The sequence below is a fragment of the Bicyclus anynana genome, chromosome 7, assembly GCF_947172395.1.
Source record: "Bicyclus anynana chromosome 7, ilBicAnyn1.1, whole genome shotgun sequence".
NCBI classification, from domain to species: Eukaryota; Metazoa; Arthropoda; class Insecta; order Lepidoptera; family Nymphalidae; genus Bicyclus; species Bicyclus anynana.
Window position 1 is genome coordinate 12,954,691 of NC_069089.1, and position 23,499 is coordinate 12,978,189.

Below are 23,499 nucleotides of genomic sequence, written 5' to 3' on the forward strand. Positions count from 1 at the left end.
AATGCAATAATATATAGATACTGGTACATGCACTTTATAATATAATGTGAGTATATCATGCAATTATGGAGTACATGGGTACAATCCGACAAGAGGCCCGTGCCGTGCGTGCCTAGGACATGTGCGTTTTCGTTTTTGTAGTTACGGCGTACAGTACTGATAATAAAAAAACAAAAACTAAATGAAAATAAAAAACAAAAACAAACAAGCAAACAAAATCTATCATTCAAAAGGAATCGTTAGCTAATCGACTGCATCGCCATAACTACCCAAGAACTACGAGTACGTCGATTCCCCAGATTGCGGAGTTCGTCTCCTTACCAAACCTGTAGCTGCTGTGGATCACCTTCCGTGGATTTTTACCGCCCAAATCGAGATTCGCTATATCCAAGGGGTCGAGTTTCGCTATATGGTGTCCACGGATCTGTTTTAGTTTACTATGTTAAATATATGCGGCAAAACAACTACAAACCAGCTGTTAGGTTATTTTTAAAATCATATAGTATATAAGAAGCATTAATAAATAATAAAAAAGAAAGAAAATAGAATATATCAAGTACATTCCATTATATCATAAACTGGCTTTATGTAAGTGGCATTTACTTAAAATAAGGTAAGTTATAATTATTCCAACTGTTATTTTTTTTTGTATATATGATGTTACACATAGACTTATATAAGGAGATGATGGACATATTATGTAGAGCTTCTAGCCAAATAGACATGGCTATTTAATATCATACCACAAACACACTAATATTTTGCTTTTTTCATTGTGATATTTGGCAATCAGATTAGGCAGAATTCTTCTAATGTGGAATCCAAATTAATAATCTTTGAACATATATAATGGTTCGATCATTCACGACTATTTTGATGACTGAGGGACTGAAGGTAGTGCGAGACATGTTTAAATATATTCAAATTTTTGGTTATTTTAATAAGTTAGTATAGTACAAAGTCATATCCAAGTGTCGTTGCTAGCATCAAGTGCAATATTGGTTTATAATAATGGTATATCTATTGCATAATATGATTTTTATTTATATTAGCACAAAAGCTTGCATCGCATTTCTTCATAAATGCACAATTTATTTCCTAAGCAAAGTTTCGAAACACAATTTCAACAAAATAACCTATATTTTTATCTTGCTAGAATAAAAAAACTAGAATCAACATAACGATTTTACTAAAACAATATGTACTGCGTGTTAACGCTTTCTATTAAACATTGAAAAGAAATTTATTATTTATGATAATAATAGCTTCATTATTTTACCTGCAAACAATGGAACGACACTAACAATAATTAACATTAAATAAGTTGCTAATTAGCCTCATTCATATCTTGCTATCAAGAGTACAAAAAATTCGACATCTTTCCTTCGAACAATTAATTCGACCTCTCTAGTAAAGGAATATGATTGCAAAGCATATTTTCAAAGCGAAGTCTCTTATAGCGCAGAAATGTGAAGCACAAAAAATGAAACAAGTGGATAAACGCGCTCATTGGTTGAGTTAGAGTAACCAAAACACATTTCTCAGCCAATGAGGAGCCTATTCGTTGTTTCACGTGATTGCATTCGTCTATGGATAAGTGTTACACCAAAGACAAAGAGGCGGTTGCATATATGGAATATATAATATACATATAATGCATAAAAAGCTTCGCTTCGTCGGATATTTCACCACACCTAATTTATTTTTACAGATAGTATTAATATGAAGTAACGACAGAGTTTCTGTCGTTAGGGATATTCTATATCTACAATATACAGAGTCATAAACTATTAAAATTATTATTTTGACGACGACCGAATGTCAAAAAGCTAGTCTCAAATTATATATTTATATATTGCGCCATAAGAAGCTTAAATAAATGCCGATGGATTAGTAACACATAATAATATACCTAATCAGTACACACGATAATCGTAAAATGTCAGATTTAATATATAAAGCCAATATGATTAATTACAATTGCACGATTTGTAATCACGGTAAATAGTTTAAGAGATCTTTTTTTACGGTTAATCTGTAAAACCAATATGAATTATGTAATAGCTACGACCAAACGCCACAGAATGTAAAATAGCCCGTACACCTATTTTAATTTAAATGTTCAATAAAACACCGTAAGAATATATATCTAAAAATGTTAAATTCATAATATACTAATGATAATAAAAACATAAAATAAACAGGTATCTACATCAATACGACAATTTTGACAAAACCATAAAACCCCACACCAAACAAGATAACAAAATATCCAAGAATTATTATAGCCAATTCCCATTGTAATATAGCAATAAAAAAGCGATAACTAATTTCTACAGTGAACCTTTTCTGATATAAAACTTCCAGTGGGCATTAGAATTATTGTACAAATTATATTTAAGCCCGTGTGTTGATAAGCTTGATATCCCGGTACCAATTTTAAAACCCGTATTGCGGATTTGGAACAATTGATAAAAACACTGGTTATTTCAGAGATCCACAGGAAATCTATAAATTAACATAGTATCAGAAAGAGACTTTAAATCAATCGGATTACGTCTATATACGATTAAGCTATCGCGTTATCAAAGGATACCGACGCATTTCATTCAAATATCGTAAACGTAATACGATTCTGACCTTTGTATCGGCAATCTAGTTCTAAGTCATTTCCTTGGTATTGACCTAAAAACGCATTGGCCTTTTCAACTTCTAAACAATATCAAACCTAGTTATCGCTTGAGGCTCCATTCTACTTGGTGCAGTCAAAGCGAAGCGTCGCATCATGTTTTTAACGTTAGTATTATTAACTTCTACCTCTATATTTTGTGCGCGGGATGACACGCATGACGCCTATTTTTCCGACTCGAGCGCTAAGGCTGCCAGTCCACCGAAGCGGAGCCAGGCAGCGGAGCCGAGCCGAAATCTCCGCTCCTCTTAAGTGGACAGGAACTTGCGAGCTAGTTTAAAAACTCAACTCAAACCGGTAAGCGGAGCGGAGAAACGGAGCTAAATAAATTAAACGGGTTAAATAAATTAAATTTAACATTTATTTAAGATGGTGGACAGGCATAGTATGTAACTCCGCTCAGCATTGGTCCGTTTCTCCGCTACGCTCCCTCGCTCCGTGGGCAGGTAGCCTAACAGACTGTTGTCCCTCTTCTTTACTGTTTTATATTTACTTAACACTAATTTGTACATTAATAAATCGAGATAATGTTCAATATACTACAACGTGTAGAACATGTGTCGATTATTTGCTTCGACTTACACCAATTTGAATGGAGCAAAATTGGATCTCATCGTAACCAGCGCCAACCGGCCACTAAATGCAATACGAGCGGGCCATACCGAATCGAACGTGTTGCCTAATCACCACTTCGCTGGCGAAGGCTCGGAGGCCGCCATGCCAGTCGCCGCTCGAGCTGGGGTCCCCGGTCGAGATGCCCAAAGGATCGAGCCGCGCCACGAGATGACCGCGAGACTAGTATTATAAAGTGTAACGCACATTATCGCAAGAGACACAGATTTTCTGTGGACACATGCTGATCAGCATGAATTAGCACAAAAAGACATTAAAGCCGTTATCTCACTGGCGATTTCAGATATATAGTTGGCGTTACTCTGACGTCTGTCCAGCGTAGGTACGTTACAGACCTGGTACGTAAAATCGCGTAACTAATGGCAATGTTAAAACCATGATTGCCGTACAATCAAAGATCTATATGTACACCAATACACATACACTACCGTTGGATTTGCTTCTTGGACAACAAATACCTACGTAACAAAAAGAAATGAGAATTTTGAGAACATCATTTGTGGTCTTTGTTAGCTTGACGATTATCGCATCGATAACGTCGTATTGTCCCAGCGTTCTCGCTAGTCAAACGGTCGAGAAACGCTACCTTTTGCAAAATGGCAATAACATAGATATTAAACCTAATTAACTGAAGCGAGTATGTATAATTGAGTATATTATGATTTTTACGTATTTTGCACTTATTCAAAGATACGGAACAAACTTTGACATACATTAGGCCTGACTTCCTCGTCAGCCATGTGTCCTAGTATACCTATGTCAAACGAAACCGTTTTCCTAAACGGCACTTATGATATATTTGCACTATTCCTGGGCTAGCATTCTCAATACGTGCACGTTCTGAATAATAGAGTAAAGACCTCTTGGCTATCCGCTCAGTTATATTACGGTTCATTAAAATTCACTGTAGTGGATCTAATTTGAATAAATATGTAGATTTGAGGAGATATATTGATTTAGCCAATGCTTAAACCGAGATCACGTCAGCTTTGTTGCCAACTCGATGTACTCGTAATTAGAGCTTTTATTATGTGCTATTATGTAAATGTAAATGTGCCCTAAGGTTTTTTAAGAATGTATGACAAGTCATTATAATACAAAACATATTTTTAAAATTATTTTAAATACATATTTTACTCTACAAATATAAACCCTAATTTTACAAAATAGCATCTTTCATTTATAATTATTTGCAAGTTTATTGTTTCAACAAATAATTTATTTTTGAGCGATTTCTTGAAAATTTTATTCAATTATGTTTATTTAATTTTTCGATATCATAGATGAATAATGAAGTACTTTATATATCCCTACAATCAGAAAATAATATATATTATTTAATAAAGCTAAAAACTTTGATTCATAATACGAGTAGATGTCGTAAAATGAAAATTTGTCATATTTTTTCTGACAAATGAGTTAGCTCCTTTTTTTCCGAGTGAAAATTTTTAAAACAAACAAATGAATACCAGTGGAATTTTATAAGTTAACAAAATAAACTAATTAACTAATTATGCACATATTACTGTTTGTCATCTCTTGATTAAACACGAGTACCTTTAGTGAGAGATAATTTCTAGTTAAGTACTATGCATAGATAGCAGTACAAGTATATTATAACACAGGACATTAACCGTGTGCAAATTATTATAGTGTAACACGAAATAAATATTATATTCTTATTATACGGTGTGACAAAAAGTTAAATCATTAGCACAACTATTATAGGTTCTAGACAACACTCTGTATAACGTTGAAACTATACTCTAAGCATTTAATGTCGTAAATCTTAAATATTCATGTTTCATTCATTCATTAAAAGTTTCAATCAAAATATTCGAAATTTTAATTTATAAACAGTATACAGAAATGTGATATTTTTCTCTTGAGAAAGTTCTTCATAATTGTTCGTTATACTGAATGTATATTAATTCATTATATGTGTATATATTTATTATTTTTCATTCCTGCCTTTATCGGTTGCTCTAGTTGCTTTGGAAGTTTTTTATCTGTTGTACAAAAAATAAATAGCAGACACGCTCGTACATCATAAACAGACAAATAAATACTTAAACAAAGCCCCATAATTGTTTATAAAATATTGAAAGAAATAAAGAACATGAATATACCTAAAAACCGAAATATTGAGACTAGCAATCATAAGACCGGTCAGTTAGTGATGATAGGAAAATCGCAATTTTGATATAAAATGGTTTAAAATAAATTTATTTTTATTACTCTACATATAGTAGTAAAACTGTTTCAATATCACTACTGCAAACAAATCTGTTAATAAGGCTAAGAATTTCACGTACATGCATAATACATTAAATACACTCCATTATCTTTATGGGTCATTAGTAAGCAAAGAGGCATCGCAATATACAATAATTATTCTCGATACGATAGTGACATAAAATCTAACTGAAAACAATCACACTGCACGTAAAATACTAGTCACTGCTTGTTAGAAATGCAGTGTTCTATGATGATTGTGATTGTGAAATTTGGACAAACTTTTATGCAAATACAATGTCAGTTGGCGTAACTATTGGAGCTAGAACTAGATGGAATGTAATTCCTAATGACTAACAATTGAGAGACTACAAACTACAAAGCAAAGACATCTAAGAAACTACACTATACTAAAGACATATTTGATGTGCACTGTTTACCAATAAACAAATTGGGAATGAAGGTAGAAAACGCATGGCATTTCATAACTTATTAATTTTAAATTACGGAATGTTTTTTTATCCAATGTTAATCTGATTGTTATAAGCTTATTAATCAAATTTATTTTCATTAATTTAAGAAGTTAATTATAATTATTAATAGGTGTGAAATGACTAGCGATTTATACCGTTATTTTTAATTTGTTTGTTGGTAAACAGTACACATCGTATGGCTTCAGGTTATTGTAATTTTAATCGAGTTTTAAAAAATATATGCTATAGTTGGCTAATACAACATTATAGATAGTAGTCGGTCATGTTGTCAGTGGAAAGCTCTCATTAGTTAGGTTACGCCAAAGGACAGATTGTAATAATTCCATTATATTATTTTCCTTTTGACGTTACAGTAATTGGTATTTTTTGCATACTCAATACAATACTCTTGTCATTCATATGTAGTATTGTATGTTCAGTTAGAGATGTTTCTTTTATAATATGTGGCCTAATTTTAACGAAACGTCAAGTCTAAACAATCTTGACGTCAAGTCATCCAAGCAAAAGAAGTGTCGTCAAATAGAAAATAGTAGAATGGACATAGTACGCTGCATTTGTACAAGGGCGTACGCGAATCAAATGTTTGAAAAGTCACTAATACAATTGCTTAGCTCAACTTAGCTATAACCGAAAAGTGTAAGATGAGCTGAGCTGTGAGAGTATGATGCTTATTGGATGTTTCACACCCTGTTCTTACTCCGCAGTCTCCTTCACGCACGCCCCTAATAAAAATACAGCGTCAGAACAGTATTACCACTTTTATAAGTTACGCCGTTGGAAATGCGCAGAAGTCTTATTTCTTTGCACTTAAAGTTACATCGGTTTAAAAAAACGCCGAAATCTTATTTTTGGTCTTTTATAACTTACACCGATGTTTCTACGTCGAAGTCTTCTCGTAGAATGTATCTTAGTTAATCAATAACGCGCATTGATTGTTGCCTATGCATCATCGGATTTTCACCTTTAGCCGGGTCCAGACGTGTGTAATGCGTAATGTAATTCACCGTGTAATGTAATGCGAATTCGACGGCGGTACTACGAGCATTACATGTAACGCTCGCGCTGGCGGTTGGGCTGTAGGTTTTTGGCGGAGCAAATAGCACAAGTTCTTGTGTTTAAAATAATAGTACAATACAGTCTGTATTGAAATTAAAAATCACGTGTCTCAAACGGTGAAGGAAAACATCGTGAGGAAATTTCTTAATTATCTGCGTGTGTGAAGTCTGCCAATGCGCATTGGGCCGGCGTGGTGGACTATTGGCCTAACCTCTTTCATTCTGACAGGAGCCTCGAGCTCAGCAGTGAGCCGAATATTTGGGTTGACAATGATGATGATGATGATGACAATCTGTATTACAATAGTGTGTAGTTTTAGTCGATGTCAGGTGGATTTTTGCATAAACGCAGACCTATAAAAGTGGTAGAACTGCACATAGAGCTTTCACAAAAACACTGTATGCAATCAAACGTGATTGTTTCCACATATCCGGGGGCGGATGATTTCGGTTGCGTACCGAAATTGAAATATTTCCTCATGATGAGCTCGGAGCTTGGAGCGCGCATGCCGAGCGCGGGCAGCTTGGCCGTGGTGATTCCCAGCGGGTCCACGTCCGCCGCAAGGTGACCGCGAGCCTACGCATCACACCCCCAATACACTACTCGCGAAGTTGATACGATAGTGTAGGCACAAACTTCGCTTCGCTTCGTGCAACTTCGCATCGCCTCGCTCTACTTCCAATTGGGTATTTGACTACCTTTGAATATATTGTTTTTTATGAATCATTCGGGAAAATTAAGTCAATATTAAAAATTATCAGGATATTTGTAAAACGAATAAGTTTAAAAATTTCAAAAATAATTAATTTTAAAATATAATAATATTAAATGAGAATCGTATAATTTTAGATCCCTTACATTCAATGTGACATTTTTCATTAAAAATTTACAATTTTGTCGGTGTGACGTCACGCATTTCCAATATTTAGTATGGGGTGTTTTCGAGCGATCCACGGCAAACGCCGCACAGACTTGCCTGTATCTCCGAAAGTAGTCATCGCAGATACACTGTTACTTCTACAAAATTGCTACACTAATATACTGTTAATACCTACATAGAATTTAAAAAATAGTCTAATACCCAATTGTATCCGAGCCAAAAAGGACTCGAAGCGATCTGAGGTTCGAGCACGAAGCACCTCGCTACACTACTCGGCCTACTTCAGGATTTCATCGAAACGTCGAAGCGAGTTGTGTATTTGAGGCTTTACGCACAGCCACCTCAGAACAGAACGTAAACGCCTTTTCATTGAGGCCGAGCTCAATGTGGTGTTGGACCAATATTACTTTATATTTTAAACAACCGAGTATTTTATTGAATTATAAAGAGTTTATATTAAACGGAAAATCAATGAAATAAATTTTTACAAATCAGTACCTACTCTATCTCTACCAGTAACTATAAAAAATATTATTACTTTGTTCCCGCTAATACTTATTTAATTTATTTACGTTATTATTTTTTAATGTAATTATGATACTTAAACTACAAGTAGCATTCGTTTAACATGTGCTGATTCCGTGTGAGAATAGGCTAACAGCTAAAAATACCGTTCCAAATCCAGTTGGTTGTCATGGCGATCATTATATTTATGGAAATTGAGATTCCGCTATAATTCGCATCTTACCAAATATGTAAATTTTACTACTCATAACGGTTGACTCATTTGAATGTCTTGAACAATTTCAATGCGAAAATCATGAACAAAAGTGTTAGTTATTTGTAAAATTACATAAATCAATTTTATTTTCAATTTCTTTAATATATACCGGATTGAAATAAAACCACATTTATTTAGTTTTTAGTTAACATCAAATAATAATACAAACCTATATTTCCCGGGAAATGTATGTAAGTAACTTATCTAATGTCAAATCAATCAAACATCGTTTTTATCTTGACGTCATTTCCCTTTACTTTCCCTGATATGATTTTATATCACTAGTGTAAATATCAAGCCAAACAGGATATAATCATTTATGAGTTCGCAGCTATGTACTAAACAAGTACTTACATACTGAAAATCAGTATGGCTTTTAACAAAATTTGTAATAAAACCTGCGTTAAGGCATTTTCTACCTAACAAACAAGATACCTACCTAAAAGAAAGAAATGGCTGTATCAATTGTTATATTTTCGAGCATAAGAGTTACTCCATTAAGAGTCTATTTAAACAAAGAAAACTTGCTCAATCCATTGCTATTTTTTAGCATGTTTAAGTTAGGTACATCAAATCGAATCAAAGAGGGGCCTCTTTCAATTCAGCCTAATTGATTGTATAAGATCCGTCGTTATCAGTCAAAACCAGATGTGACTAGATAAGTGCGGTGATGACGTCCAACAAATAAAGGCGTTTACGTCACTGCTACTGGAGCATTTGAACATAATTTGGTTCCTCAACACATTTGGAATTAACGCTTACACACGCATATTTATACGAGCTGCTATGCGATCTGAAACCGCACTGAAAAGACCTATTAATCAATTGAGTCTATAGTAGACAATCTAAAAAAAATATTTGTATATGAAATGTAACAGCATGTCATAAGCGATTTCTTTTGACTGCACCTTTGCGTGATAATTACTGTGCTTATCATTTTACTACATAGCTTTGTTTTTGCAAGATTGCCTTCTCAAGGCACGTATTTGACGTGTCAAAGACATTTAAAGTCAACAAAGTTTACATTATTTCCACTATAAACACAAACCTCAATAGCTGTAATAGTAAAACAGAATCTGGTTTCCACGATACAGATAAATCTAGTGTGGAGACCACATTAACAGTCAAATACTTGGTTTTCGTTATTATTATTAAAGAGTTTTCAGTACGATCAGATTCGCAGCAACACGCATGAATGAGAACGGGCTATGAAACTGCAATGCCAATTTCCTTAGATTTCCCTAAGTCATCTAGATTCACCCAAGGAGTGAAGAACTCCTTACTATCAAACAAATTATTGTCTATGGGTTATATTATCAAGTATTTTAACTCTTGAAAAATACTAAATTTTGATTGTCTCTAGATTCGTAGAAAAACAAAAGATCAATTCAAGGGCTATATCATAAGGGCTCATAAAATTGTTACTTTTCTTAAAGCCTGTCCTGAAAAAAAAAATTGTCAGTCTGTCTGTCAATTTATCATCGCATTGTCTATACAATAATCACTGACTGGATTATATGATGGTATCAAAAGTTTATGGATCCATCTTCGTAACGTACGTACGACTTAAGTACGTATTTTACAACCACGAGTACGTAATAGATCGTAGTATAGACGCAAGGCAGTAAATGAAACGTAAAATCAATATAGTTGGACCGAGTTGGATATAGAGTAATCCATAAGAAAGACAAATGCTAGTTGACTATTATTACATAAATAAAGAGTACAGCTTTTTACATACTTAATACATTTTCAGTATTCTTTATTTCATACAGACCGATAAGGTATTTTTTTTTTAAATCGATAAGCTTGTCTTTTTTACTGTATCTCCTAAAATCGTGTATGTTATATTACAGTGTATAATGCAGAATTAAAAGGGGCACACGACAAACGCATACAATATGAATATGCAAAGGGAGTAATGTAATGCTTTCTAATAATATTCAATACTAAAGATAGAATGCGATACGGTTATAGCTTATTACTAAGTAATCTATTTATTTCTACATTAAATTCAGTGATTACCTAATACACTGCACTGAAATGTAGTTGTATCTACAAGTACCTAATATTTCATATTTGTTGATTTAGCTATGTGAAGTAAATTCTCTACGTCTTTAAATTTAAAAAAAATCAGTTCGAATTAAATTAACAAGTTTGAAGTTAAACTAATAAAAGTTCAAAGTAGCTTGGAAAATATCTCGAATCTGATAAGTAAGGGCAGAATGGGCAAAGTATAAGGAATGAGAGTTTGCAAATGTTATTAAAAGGTTGATTCACCTGATAACTTCTGATGATGGCCTGCACGGCGAGATGGTCGTCGATGATCTTTTCGTTGATGGGAGATCCTGTGATAATACAAATTATATTAGAGAACTGAAATTAACCATTTACATACAACAGGGTTACCTTGAACATATTTTTTTAATGAATATTTGTCATATCTTTCTTTTTTTTTAATATGACCAATATTCCCATTCACCTACAACTAGTTGGAAAAGACTGTATTAGGAGTGGGTACGACAATAGACCAACGGGGCTTGGATCAAACCACCACCCTTCGGTGGTGAGCCCGACCGCTCTTACCGTTGAGCTATTAAGGCTCTATGTTTTGTATTAACTGTCTAAGAAATTGTTCAAATGTGTGTTTAATTAAACTGTAAAAAAATTAAACATATTCACTTTTTTAGAAAACTAGCACGCTTTAACCCTTTGAAGGATTTTCGCACAAAAAAACTTTGGGTGACAAAATATAAGATTTTAAACTATAACTATAACTTGCCTTCAGTAGTTTTGGCTAAGCTTTTTTTCATATACAGAAGGGGAAAACCTCATGGTTGAGTTACTGTAATGCCGGACTCTTATAATCGTCTAGTTAATTGCAGTTTCCAACATTTTGAATACGAGGTTTCCTTCCGAAAATCTGGGCGTTTATGTTTAATTCATAGTTATCCTCCTTTTACGTAAATGAATAGTAAACTTACGCCTACCAAGTATAACACGAAAGTATTGACATCTGGCTGACTTAACATAAACAACACGAACATAAACGTCTTGCAAAAAATTACGATCATTTTGATTTTTGATAAAAAAAACGCCGAAGAAGTCAAAAAAAATTTTAGTTTGAAATAAATGTTGACATTAATTTATTCTTATTGACCACATACTATATTAAATTTGATACGAGTCAACTACCCTATTGGTTAGGGTATTTCGTGAAGTACATGGAATAAGTTACTTGATGTACTAAACGTCAAAGTAATTGTTAAGTAATATTTTTGTCAAACGCTCCGTTTGTAAGGGATTTGTTATAGTGACATCACGAAACAGTTGAAATATAGACCATCATGGCCAACAAGCGTTTTGGCACGTATAGTCTAAAAACTATTTAAAAATTAAAATTTTCATGCATTTCATGTATTATATGTCTCAAAAAAATTATGGTGATTTTTTTTCGATCTAGTAGAATGATAATGAACAATTTAAGACCAAGCATTGCCGTCCGTTCTGCAAAGTACAAGATAACAGTAATTCATACGAGACCGGATTGCGCAACGTCGCATTGCAGGTATTGCTTCGAAGTAGAGAAAACAATTTTGGCAAATGAAGATGTACTCGTATCATGTTGTGTTCTATATAAAAGTTGTTAACTAAATGCTTAGCAACGTGTTTAAGTGATTAAATGGTCAGTTTTCCTAGCGAGTTCCGTCAGCTCTAGGACATATTATGTAGGGGAGAGGTGGCATGAAAGGGACACGTCGTGAAAGGGACAATAGGGATGATGACAGTTTTTTAAATTGTATATAAATTAAGAGTATGCTAATAGTAAAGCAATTTTGTAAAAGGAACAGGGTATCTGCGATCATTACTTTCAGAGCTACAGGGATTTAAAAGGTCAGATTTGCGGCGCTGCCGCGGATCCCTGAAAAACGCCTCATACAAAATGGCACAAACTAATGACGTCGTAGGTAATGTAATGATCGTTAGATTTGTATGTGCGTTCAAACAAAATTACTAATATCTTTGTTATTTGTGCGTTTATGTTTATAGTTCATGTATTAAAAAATGTCACATTTAATGTCAGGAAGCTAAAACTGTATGAGTTTTCATCTAATTACGATAAAAGTTTCTTAATAGATTTTGAAATTTTATAATCTCATTTATTTTGCAAATATCCAGACAATCTTTGCTTTTTATGTATAAATAAAAATAAAAATTAAAAAAAAAAATTATAAAAAATTAACATTGACCTTATTTACCCGAATGTATCATAAAAATCAATATATTCAAACCTAGTCATCATCCCCATTCCAATTAACGGTAAAATAAAAACAATCACCACGTAAATTCTATACATATTTCCTCGTACTATACTTTTCATCAATGATTTTGTCCGTTTCAATACATTTATGAAAGAGACCAAAACCAAAATTTTACAATATTTGAAAACAAACAACTCATTTGTATCAATGATAAAAATTATTGTATTTTATTTCCACAATCTAATACTGAACGCTTCCTATTTGATTTCAATCTGTTCTAAACATTTTCTTAATCGCATACTGAGGCTCGATATCTTTGGAAAATTGGCAGATATTTTTCTTAAAAAGTAACTTACCGGCTGAAATAGAAGGCATGCCGCCGGAGGCCGGGACGAGTGACGTCAGCGGTACTTCGTTCTTGGAATAGGGCGCCAGATTTGGCGGAGGTGTGTAAGCAACGCCGGGTTGCGCCCCGTTAGTCGCATTGCGGAAGAATGCGTCCCAGGACTGCAACAAATAAACATGACAGTGCGGTGGATTTACAAGACGGAGGTCCTGGGTTCGATCCCCGGCTGGGCCGATTAAGTCTGGTTAGTGGGACGCTTCGGCCGTGGTTACCACCCTACCGACAAAGACGTACCGCTAAGCGATTTAGCGTTCCGGTATGATGTCGTGTAGAAACCGAAATAGGGTGTGGATTTTCATCCTCCTCCTAACAAGTTAGCCAGATTCCAACTTAGATTGCATCATCACTTACCATCGGGTGAGATTGTAGTCAAAGGCTAACTTGTAAAGAATAAAAATTAAAAAAAATAACTGTTTATAGTAAGTCTTCTGATTGAAGGAAGCAAAAAAGCAATCCGATCAAAGAAGTTGATTTACAGTAAATTAGTACAGGAAGTAAAAACTTGGTACTTTTTTAGACAATCTTAGCTAATGGATCGTATTTGTGTAAGTATAGCTAAAAATCCATAAAACATTGAATTGAATATAAAACAATTTGACAATCGATAATAAACGAAAAATGGAAACATTTATGTGGATATTATTTAAAAGCGTTATCTCAATTTTGAAAATGAATATGTAGAAACCAATAACAATTATAACTAACAGACTATTAATTTAATGACACAGATATGACTAAGTACTCAAGATATGATTACTTCAATTACCAGAAAATAAAGAGTAAAGTTCGGCTATGATCAATACCTACCATACAATCGAGATTAAGGAATACAAACTAAAGAATAAAATAAAATAATAATTTATGTTTTTTTTAGAACCGAAATATTGGTTAGTTCCATCCGTCCTTCTACTCGTATCTTTACCAATAGTCTAAAGAGGTAAAGTTTGTAGTAGGGGGTAATCTATGGATCTACTAAATCGATTTTGAAAATTCTTGTACCATTTTTGATCGTCATAGGCTATATAATCTAGTAATCCCACGGGAACGGAAACTAAACGATGTTTCCCGCAGATAATGTTGCTTTCCATTAACGGAATACTTTTTTAATTATGTCCAAATGTTTCGGAGCCTATTTCGTAATCGTAACACACAAACCAACAAAAAAATCAAATCTTGCTTATAATATTATCTTAGATTAACACGGTTTTCGATAACATACAAAAACACCTGCCTACACAAAAATATAACCTAAAGGTGTCATTGTGGACGTAGTTGATAATGTTTTCTTATCTCCGAATGAAAATAATAAAACGTGACGTCACAAGTTTACAGTCACGCCGGATAGATTTATTTTATCTGTAGATATCTATAGAGCGTCAAGTACATACAGATACGAATCCTTTTACAGATATAAGGAAACATACGAGTAATGAGTATTGTTATGTAGATTACTGAACAAGAGCATTGTAAACCGTCGATGAAGAATAAATGTAGAATGTAGAAGCGCATTCGATGAAAAAGCAAAAGAGTCCAGGCTGATATAGTACGGTCATGTGATGCGAAGACCAGATGACCATGTCGTAAAAAAGTGCCTTTCCATGAATACTAAGAAGCGGGGAAAAGGAAGACCACCAACAACGTGGTTAACGAAGGTCCGTAAGGACATGAAAGATAATGGCATGACAGACGATGACAAAATGGCGCCACATGATTGGGTAAGCCGACCCCGTATAAACGGGACAAGGCGAGGCCGAAGAAGAAGAAGTAGAAGCGCATTCGATGATGTTATTAATTAATTTATAGCGCAAATATTCGCCTACTTAACCCTACAATTTTTATCAAATTTTCAGCAACATATCAAAAACATTCGCATTGTTCAGAGTATAATAATATTCCGAATTCTGAGTCTGAATACTGGCTCAAAGCCAAGTTTAATAAATTGTCAGATTTACCTACTAAAAGATTGTGTTTTATGGGATTTAAATGTCTTTTTCAGAAAATGTATACAAATTAATCTATACTAATTTTATAAAGCTGAAGAGTTTGTTTGTTTTTTTGTTTGAACGCGCAAATCTCAGGAACTGCTGCTACTATTTGAAAAAAATTTTTAGTGTTAGATAGCCTATTTAAAAAGGAAGGCTATAGGCTATTTATTATTCCCGTATTCATACGGAAACGGAAATCACGTGAGTGAAACCGCGCGGCGTCCGCTAGTGTATTATAATCCTCGTATGTACTCGTATATCATTAATGCGATTGTCTACCTATTTGATGATTGATTGTCAGGTGATGAAAAATATATACCTGATGAAGAACCCATGTGTGTTTTCCGAAAACAGAAAATGAATTTTACATGGATGACGACACGTAAAATCCTACTAATATTATAAACGCGAAAGTTTGTATGGATGTTTGTTTGGATGTTTGTTTGGATGTTTGTTGGGAAGTTTGTTGTTCTTTAAAGCCGCAACTACTGAACCGGTATGACTGAAATAATTCTTGATAATTGGAATGGAAATAGATTCTACTCTGGATTAACACATACTACTTTTCATCCCGGAAAATGCATGGTTCCCGAGGGATTTGTGAAAAACTAAATTTCACGCGGACGATGTCGCAGGCGTCCGCTAGTTCTGATATAAAACATCCCCTTCACATTGACTTTTCTTGAATGTACTTTCACTGCGTAAGTTGAACGAGTAGGTATACGTTACGGGGTTTAAAGACTAATTGATAGATCACGACAAAACGCCCGCAACCAATTAGCAACAATTACTGTTACATAAACATTTTCGGTGCAGATAAAATCGAGAGTACACCGGTTTCACATACAATTGGTCACAAAACGGCGTCCGAGCGTTAAACGGATCGAGTTAGCGCTCGCCAGCAAATTGACCTTGCACGTATTGAGAATTTCACGCCGCGACCTTGACAATGCAGACGTCAAACCATAAATACGCGGTTGTTCTGTTCATCCATTCTTTCCCCTTCAGCGATTTTGCTCGCTCACTTAGCGTGTTACGCTAACGAGATTTAAGATCAGACGTGTCTATTCAAATAGACAAATTCTAATATTATATAACAATTCATACTAATATTATAAATGTGAAAGTAAATATGTCCGTAATTTTTCGCTGAAGCTCTGAATCGATTTTGATAATTTTGGTATAGAGATAAATGTGACATTTTTAACAGAACATGGATACAAACTTTTTGTCGCGAAATTTACCCTAAAGGCTTGTTCGGACTACTTTAGCAGTTTAGTCGAGTAGCATAAAATTTAGCTGCCAAACACCAAAACTTTAACCGAGTCAATCCATTTTACTCTATTTTAACAGGCAGCAGGCCGCAGCGCCTCCCATCAAGCGTCACACTCAGTGATTCACCGGCTAAACAAGTCCAAATGTCGCAAATTAGTTCATTAGTTGCTCCTAAATCATCAAATGACGTTTCGCTGGAGCGAAGAAACAATTCGTCGTCCATTTTCGTACCCATAGCTTCTTTTCATTCATCACACAAATTTCCTCGTCCACTTCTTCTGTTATATCCATAGTGATTAGCAAAATCAGTTTATTTACTTTATTGCGTTGTAGGTTGTTCATCTTGCAAACCACCACTCACTTGTGAACTGTACTCGAACAAAGTGTAAACAATTTTTGGGCAGTAGCAAGTAGTTTTAGTATGCTACTCGACTAAAATGCTAAAGTAGTCCGAACTAGGCTTAAGGAGGATCTTAATATTATATTCCCGCGGATGGAGTCGCGAGGGTACGATGATAAACTCATAACCAGGGACGTAGCTACCGCCGTATCAGCCATATCAATAATACGGGGCCCCCGGATTACAGGGGACCCTTAAGTGTGAAAGCAAAAGTTATAAAAAATTAATCCACAATGTCACTTAAGGTGTTGCTTCCTGGAGAATTTTAAAAATGCTAAAGAAATTTTCGGAATTTGCCGCTCGTCTATAGGGCCCCTCTCCCAACTATTTTTTATACAGGGCAACTAATTTTTAATTTTTAATCCAAAGCAAGCTATGCCACTGCTTATAACTATTTAGATATTTAAGTAAAGTAACTGGTCCTAACATCGCGCTATAAAAAATCTGAATAAAGCAATTAATTATTTCTATGCTTATTAAAGTTAATGTCTCTAACTTATCATAATAATTTAAAACATCTTTGCTATTGAAAAAAAAATATTATTCTTTATTTCGTTACGTACACCATTTCATTCCAACTAAATAACCTCAGAGTAAGAGATAGAAGAAATCTATAAAGTAGTTCTAGTTACGCCAAAAAAGACATTCATAATTGTTATAGTTTGCTATCTTTGTACCTGATAATATTATCAAGTACATTTCATTTATCAATCATATATTGCACCTATTAAACTCAAAGCCAGTGTTCTTTCAACATTACTCTCAAGTGATAAGATATTAAAACCTAAATGTCGTAGGTACTAGACATAAGTTACGACAATATCTAGATTATGAAAAACTCATTTTAAGATACCAATGAGTAAGTATAAGGAAACCCTTTTATCAAAACATTTTCACAATTTTTAACCGACTTCAAACAAAGGAGGTTCTTAATTCAATGCATATGTTTTAACCAATTTTCAAAAAATATTTTTAGTTCAAAAGAGTAAGTATACCTACTTCCAGATTGGTCCCATTTGCTTTTCACGAAAATCGGTTCAGTAGTTTTGTGTTAAAATCAAAATAACTCAAATACGTGAACGAAATTGCCCATAGTGTGGCGTCTACGGCCACTATGCTATTGCTTGCCTATTTAGTATTATTGCTTTAGCCTATTGCCCAAGTAAAATAGAATTATTTATTTATTATATTTCTTTATTGCACACAAATAAGATACAAAAAAAATAAGAGAAAAAAAAAATAGAAAAGTATAAGTAAGTAAGTAAGAATTGTTCTAAATGTAATAATAAATATCATATACTCACTGCATGTACGGAGTTGGGGTCGGAGAGCCAGTTGTTGTACATGGTCTCCACATACGCTGAGCTGGAGCCATTGAGGAAAGGTTCTGCTGCCGTGGAACTTTTCGGCCTGTTGGCGTATACTGTCGCAGCGGCGGCCTGTGCAATGAAATACTGTTATAGACCAGCAGAACAGTGCATTTACAAAAAAACAATGTCACATTATAGACTAAGAGCATGTGAACCCCAGACCTTCGTCATTTTATACAAGCTGAAAGGTTGTCAGCTCATGCCTACTATAGGTGAGTACCATAACCAACTATGGAGTTTGGATCGTGGTGGTTGAGGGTCAGGATCCTTAAAGCCTGCTACCTCCCAAAACCACCACTGTCAAAACTTCATAATTGGCTATCATACTTACTTATGGTAGAAGCATGAGCTGACAAACTTTCAGCTTTTTATTAAACGACGAAAGTCTGGGTTTCATGGCCTCTCCGTCTATTATTCTTTGACATCAAAGCTAAAGTAGCCTCAGATACACTACTCCTTTCGACGCTCGAAAGTCTCGAAATTAGCCTCTAGTCTAGAATTTAGAGTGAGGAGTTCTTTGACTTGGGCAGATACAGACAATAATTATTAAAGGTTGGGCGAGGCGAGACAAAGTAGTACGTAGTTATATATTCCTTAATTAAACTTGGACTGTCGAGATTTTATTCAAACATTTAAGAAATCTTTTGTGTGTTTTTGTTGTATTCCATACAACAAATTTAAAATGCAACAGTTATTTTAATCTGATTTGTAAATTACGTGTTATTTTATATGAAATGTGGATGCCACAAGTAAAAGCTGTAGATAACGCATACTATTAATGTGTTCATATATACCTATTCAGAGTTTTAATCTCTGCCACTGATAACATTTTATCAATGTAAAAGGGGGCTCGTCTTTTCACTGATATCAGAGTTAAATAGAAAAAAATCAAACATGTTGCCACTTTATTGACATCAAATATGATTATAGTCAAAATACTTGTTTTATTTGTGCATGTTTTCGGTAATGGTTCGTACATTATTAAAAAACAAACAAAAATAAGGATATACTTAGTTTATTTCAAGTACATTTGTACAAGGATGTCAGATAAATTGTTGTTTCAATGTAATATTATACAAGGTGCAAAAGTAAAAATAATAATAATATGCAAAATAAAATTGGCTAAGATTTTATGTATATCTTTAAATACATAAGTTGTTCAAATCCCTTATTTAAGATTTTATGTACAATATGTTAAATCAAGCCAGATTACCAATAATCAACAATCAGATCACCACATTTTCAGAACTTGTCAGTACAGTCAACATATTCCGAGAAATCTTTTATGCTTTGGATGTAGAGATAAGATAAATCTATATATTAGCTATAGTCTCAATAGCTTAATGGTAAATATAAAATAACACTTCTCAAGAGGTGGTGAAACTGGTCCTAAATATTATAACAATAACAAACCATATTTGGTTCACTGTTAAGCACATTTTTCAGTATGGGATCAGGCTAGTAGTCTACCATGCTGGCAGATTGGCAGACTTCACACATGTAGAGAATTTAGACAATTCTCAGGTATGCAGGTTTCTTCACAATGTTTTTTCTTCACCCCTTGTATACCGCAGACTGGATTCGGACCTATCCCCTCCCAATCAAAGGCAGATGTCATATCCATTTTGCCATCACGGCTCTCTAAATGCTGCCCTAATATATATCCTTAAATAATTTTAACCTGTGGTTTGTTGAGGAGCCATGATGCAAATCTTTCTGTGTTGCCTGTTCTTGTAGAGGCCTGGAGTGCTATCCGTGCACGATGCATGTTTCTGTCTTGATTTCAAATACTGGGTTAAGTTACACTGCCAATCCTGTTGACAATATTATTGTAATATTTAAAACAAGATCACCAACAGCAATATAGTTGAAACATAAGCAGTGTTGACAGGGGTGTTAGCTACCGCCATATCTGCTGTATCAATGATATGGCAGATACGTGTGAAAGCAAAAATTAAGTAATAATCCACAATCTCACTTAATCTGGTGCTTCCCGAAAATAAACACTTATTAAACTGTCTATAGAGTTTCACTTCAGCAATTACAAAAGTAAAAAAAGCAATCTTTTTATCCCAAGGCGTACGCCCAAAAGTCCTACATAGGTTAAATCCCTGTCATATTTATCTTAAGCAAGCATTTTTGTTTCTTTTGTAAGAATCTTTTTGGACCCCCCAACTAATTTTGATACAGGGCCCCTCCAAGGCATGCTACTCCACTGAGTCTTGAAGTGCATCTTAAAGTCTCTTATACCTATGACACTGTCACAAACCTTAAGGTCTACTTTGAATTTACCTCACTGCCATATGAGCAACCCAGCAACTGTTAACTAAGTCCATGAAATGCTATATGGTTATCTGTGGTTTCAATGGTCTCTACACCATTAAAATTTGATTGGAATTGCATTGATGGCAGCGGTGAAGAAACCATTTAGGCTGATTCCCGCCGGGTTACCTTTTAAAAATCCATACATACATATTGTGATGAATGTATGTGACCAGAGTTTGTAGAGGCTTACTATTGTCAAAATTCCATCGCCACTGATGTATATACACACTTGTACATACTCTCGACAGTTTTTATACCAACTATCATACTAAATAGATATTGAAGCACATGTTGCAAACTGTTCCTAATTTTTTATAGTAATTTTCTAAACTAATATTATAAAGAGTTTTTGGTTTGTGGTATTGTAGTAATATTGTAAGGGGGTAATCTTTGGATCTACTTAAGTAATCAATTTAAAGAAATTTTTTACCACTAGAAAGCCATGTTATTTGTGAGTGCTTGGCTACATTTTATCCATGCATTCGCACAGGTACGGGAACTACACAGGTGAAACCGTGAGGCATTGGCTAATATTCATAAAAAGCGAAATGTCGCTCATGACAAAATATTGAAAACCATTAGACATACAACGCTGAACTTTGTGAGATGTCGTTTATAGTTAGAAGATGTCTGCTAGGAACAGATTTTGCAACAGGTGCCAGATAAAGGTCTTGGTGCGGAAGTTGTGGGCATCTACTTGTAAAAATATATAATAAAATGTATGCATTAAGTACTAATATTTATATAAGTAGTGTTTGATTAATCTTGGCTGAAAGATGATAGTGGAAAGTAGGTTAGTTACAATGTCAAGCAAACTGGCACATTGACAAGGTATGTTATTTTCTGGCCTCTGTATGCACTGTGAAATCCTCATTGTAAATACTATAGTTATACCTATATTTATGTGTAAAAACTCTAGATTTTTAACATAAAATGATTCAATTAGTAGTATTAATTCAAAAATAGTTTCAATTGCCTTAATTCAATATTTTGCATTATGTGAACTGGTAAATATACCTAATAATGTGACATTAAAAGAAAACACTTTATTTATACAAATAATAAATCTAAATATAAAAATCCATAAATACCAATATTATAACAACTAAATTTTACATTTTTTACTCTTTCACAGATAACACAACCATTTTTTGTAAATCTTTAACCAATAGGATAGCTATGTTATCATTGAATAACATAAGCTATAATTTAACCCCATATACCTTTAGGATCATCATCAGGGACTATGTAAGTATGTCCGCTACTCTAAACTAATATTTTATAGAGAGTAATGTTTGTGGTATAGTAGGGTTATTCTCTGGAACTACTGAACCGATTTTGGAAATGTTTTGATCAATAGAAAGACACATTATTTGTGAGTGTCATAGGCTATATTTTATCAACATATTCTCACGGAACTACATGGTTGAAACAGAAAGACTTCCCCTTGTATTGAAAAAAGGCATGCTCACATAAAATAAATAAGCTTCACTGTTCTGAATATATATATATTGCATTGCTACAATTGAAATACATTTAATTTTTGGATTGTGCACCCAAAAAACGTCATTCAGCAGTGCCGAAAATACTATTGAAGGTTAAGACCAATTACCAGTAGGAGTTTTAGGTAACATATGCTATAAAAATTACACATTACTTAATAAAAATTATCTTCAGTGTAGGTTTCTGATTTTAAACAAAACTTTTAATAAGCTGGGTATTTCTTACGGCATTACTGCAGAACAAAAATTGATAAAAAATAACGAATTCATACAATTTTCCTCCTTGGATTTTTATAGAAATTTCAAGGTTATGTCATGTCAAACTGATATGGATAGCGGGTTATTAAAATAACTTATTTAAATTTCCTATTACTCTAATAGGGTTTGAAAATGATTTTAAAGTTTATTTTTTTATTATTAATTTGTTATCTTCTTTTATCAATTCGAAACAGGCGCCAATACGGGGAATGTCATGACTAATAGGTAATTCACGCACCAAAATTAATATGCGAAATATTTTTTTACATACCTCTTCCCGGACTTTCCACAAATTAATTTAATGTTAAGAGATCAATACTAAAATCCCGTGATTCAAGGTTACATAACTCGCACCTTTCTATTACGTTACACGAACGAAATGAAATGTTAGCACTGACACTGAGATGATAGAAATTATGAATTATATAAAATGAAAATTTTATTGATATAAATATTAGCAGAACCGAATTACCTTTAACACTAATTCGAATGTACTTTTATCTGCACAATTTATTTTAAAATAATTAGAAAAAAATATTCTCTAACATCTTTTTTCGTGCTTTTTCCTCCATAAACTAAACCATAGAGTAAATGAAAAAAATAGACACTTGATAGATTTATAGAGGAAGGTAGAACCATGAAGTCGAGGATTTAGTAAATAGGGCTACTCTACACTCACAGCGAACACGCGCGAGCGAACATGGAGTGTAGCGTTCGCGGCGTTCACGTTCATTCTTCCCCGTTCGGTGTCGATATAAAATTATATGGCTTAATTCGAAGATTTAAAAAAAAAATATGTATGTTTTTTCACTCCACTTTCCATTGAAACATGAAATTAACAATGTTTTCAAGTCTCAGACCAATTACAAATGAACCTGTATCGAAATTTTTGAGGGGGATAAGCCTATAGGAATTAGTTATGGATATGAGGAGCACCCAAATTCTGTA

General features: G+C 33.8%; 1 protein-coding gene across 6 annotated transcripts in view; it reads right to left on the minus strand.

Moving 5' to 3' along the window:
* LOC112055393 (2-oxoglutarate dehydrogenase complex component E1) overlaps nucleotides 1-23,181 on the minus strand; it is a 45,142-nt gene extending 21,961 nt beyond the window's left edge. For 2 of the 6 annotated variants that reach the window (XM_024095517.2, XM_024095502.2), the window contains exons 1-6: nucleotides 23,024-23,181; nucleotides 20,148-20,280; nucleotides 18,401-18,535; nucleotides 13,387-13,537; nucleotides 11,049-11,116; nucleotides 322-424 (exon numbers count right to left, since the gene is read on the minus strand). In XM_024095517.2, coding sequence (XP_023951285.2) covers nucleotides 322-424; nucleotides 11,049-11,116; nucleotides 13,387-13,537; nucleotides 18,401-18,535; nucleotides 20,148-20,234 — 544 coding nt within the window. In that variant the 5' untranslated portion in view covers nucleotides 20,235-20,280; nucleotides 23,024-23,181. Of the gene's footprint in view, nucleotides 1-321; nucleotides 425-3,351; nucleotides 3,485-7,565; nucleotides 7,684-11,048; nucleotides 11,117-13,386; nucleotides 13,538-18,400; nucleotides 18,536-20,147; nucleotides 20,281-22,822 lie in introns of all 6 variants that reach the window. The other 4 variants (XM_024095509.2, XM_024095480.2, XM_024095496.2 and 1 more) reach the window with 3 other exon arrangements.
* Between the last annotated feature and the right edge of the window lie 318 nt (nucleotides 23,182-23,499).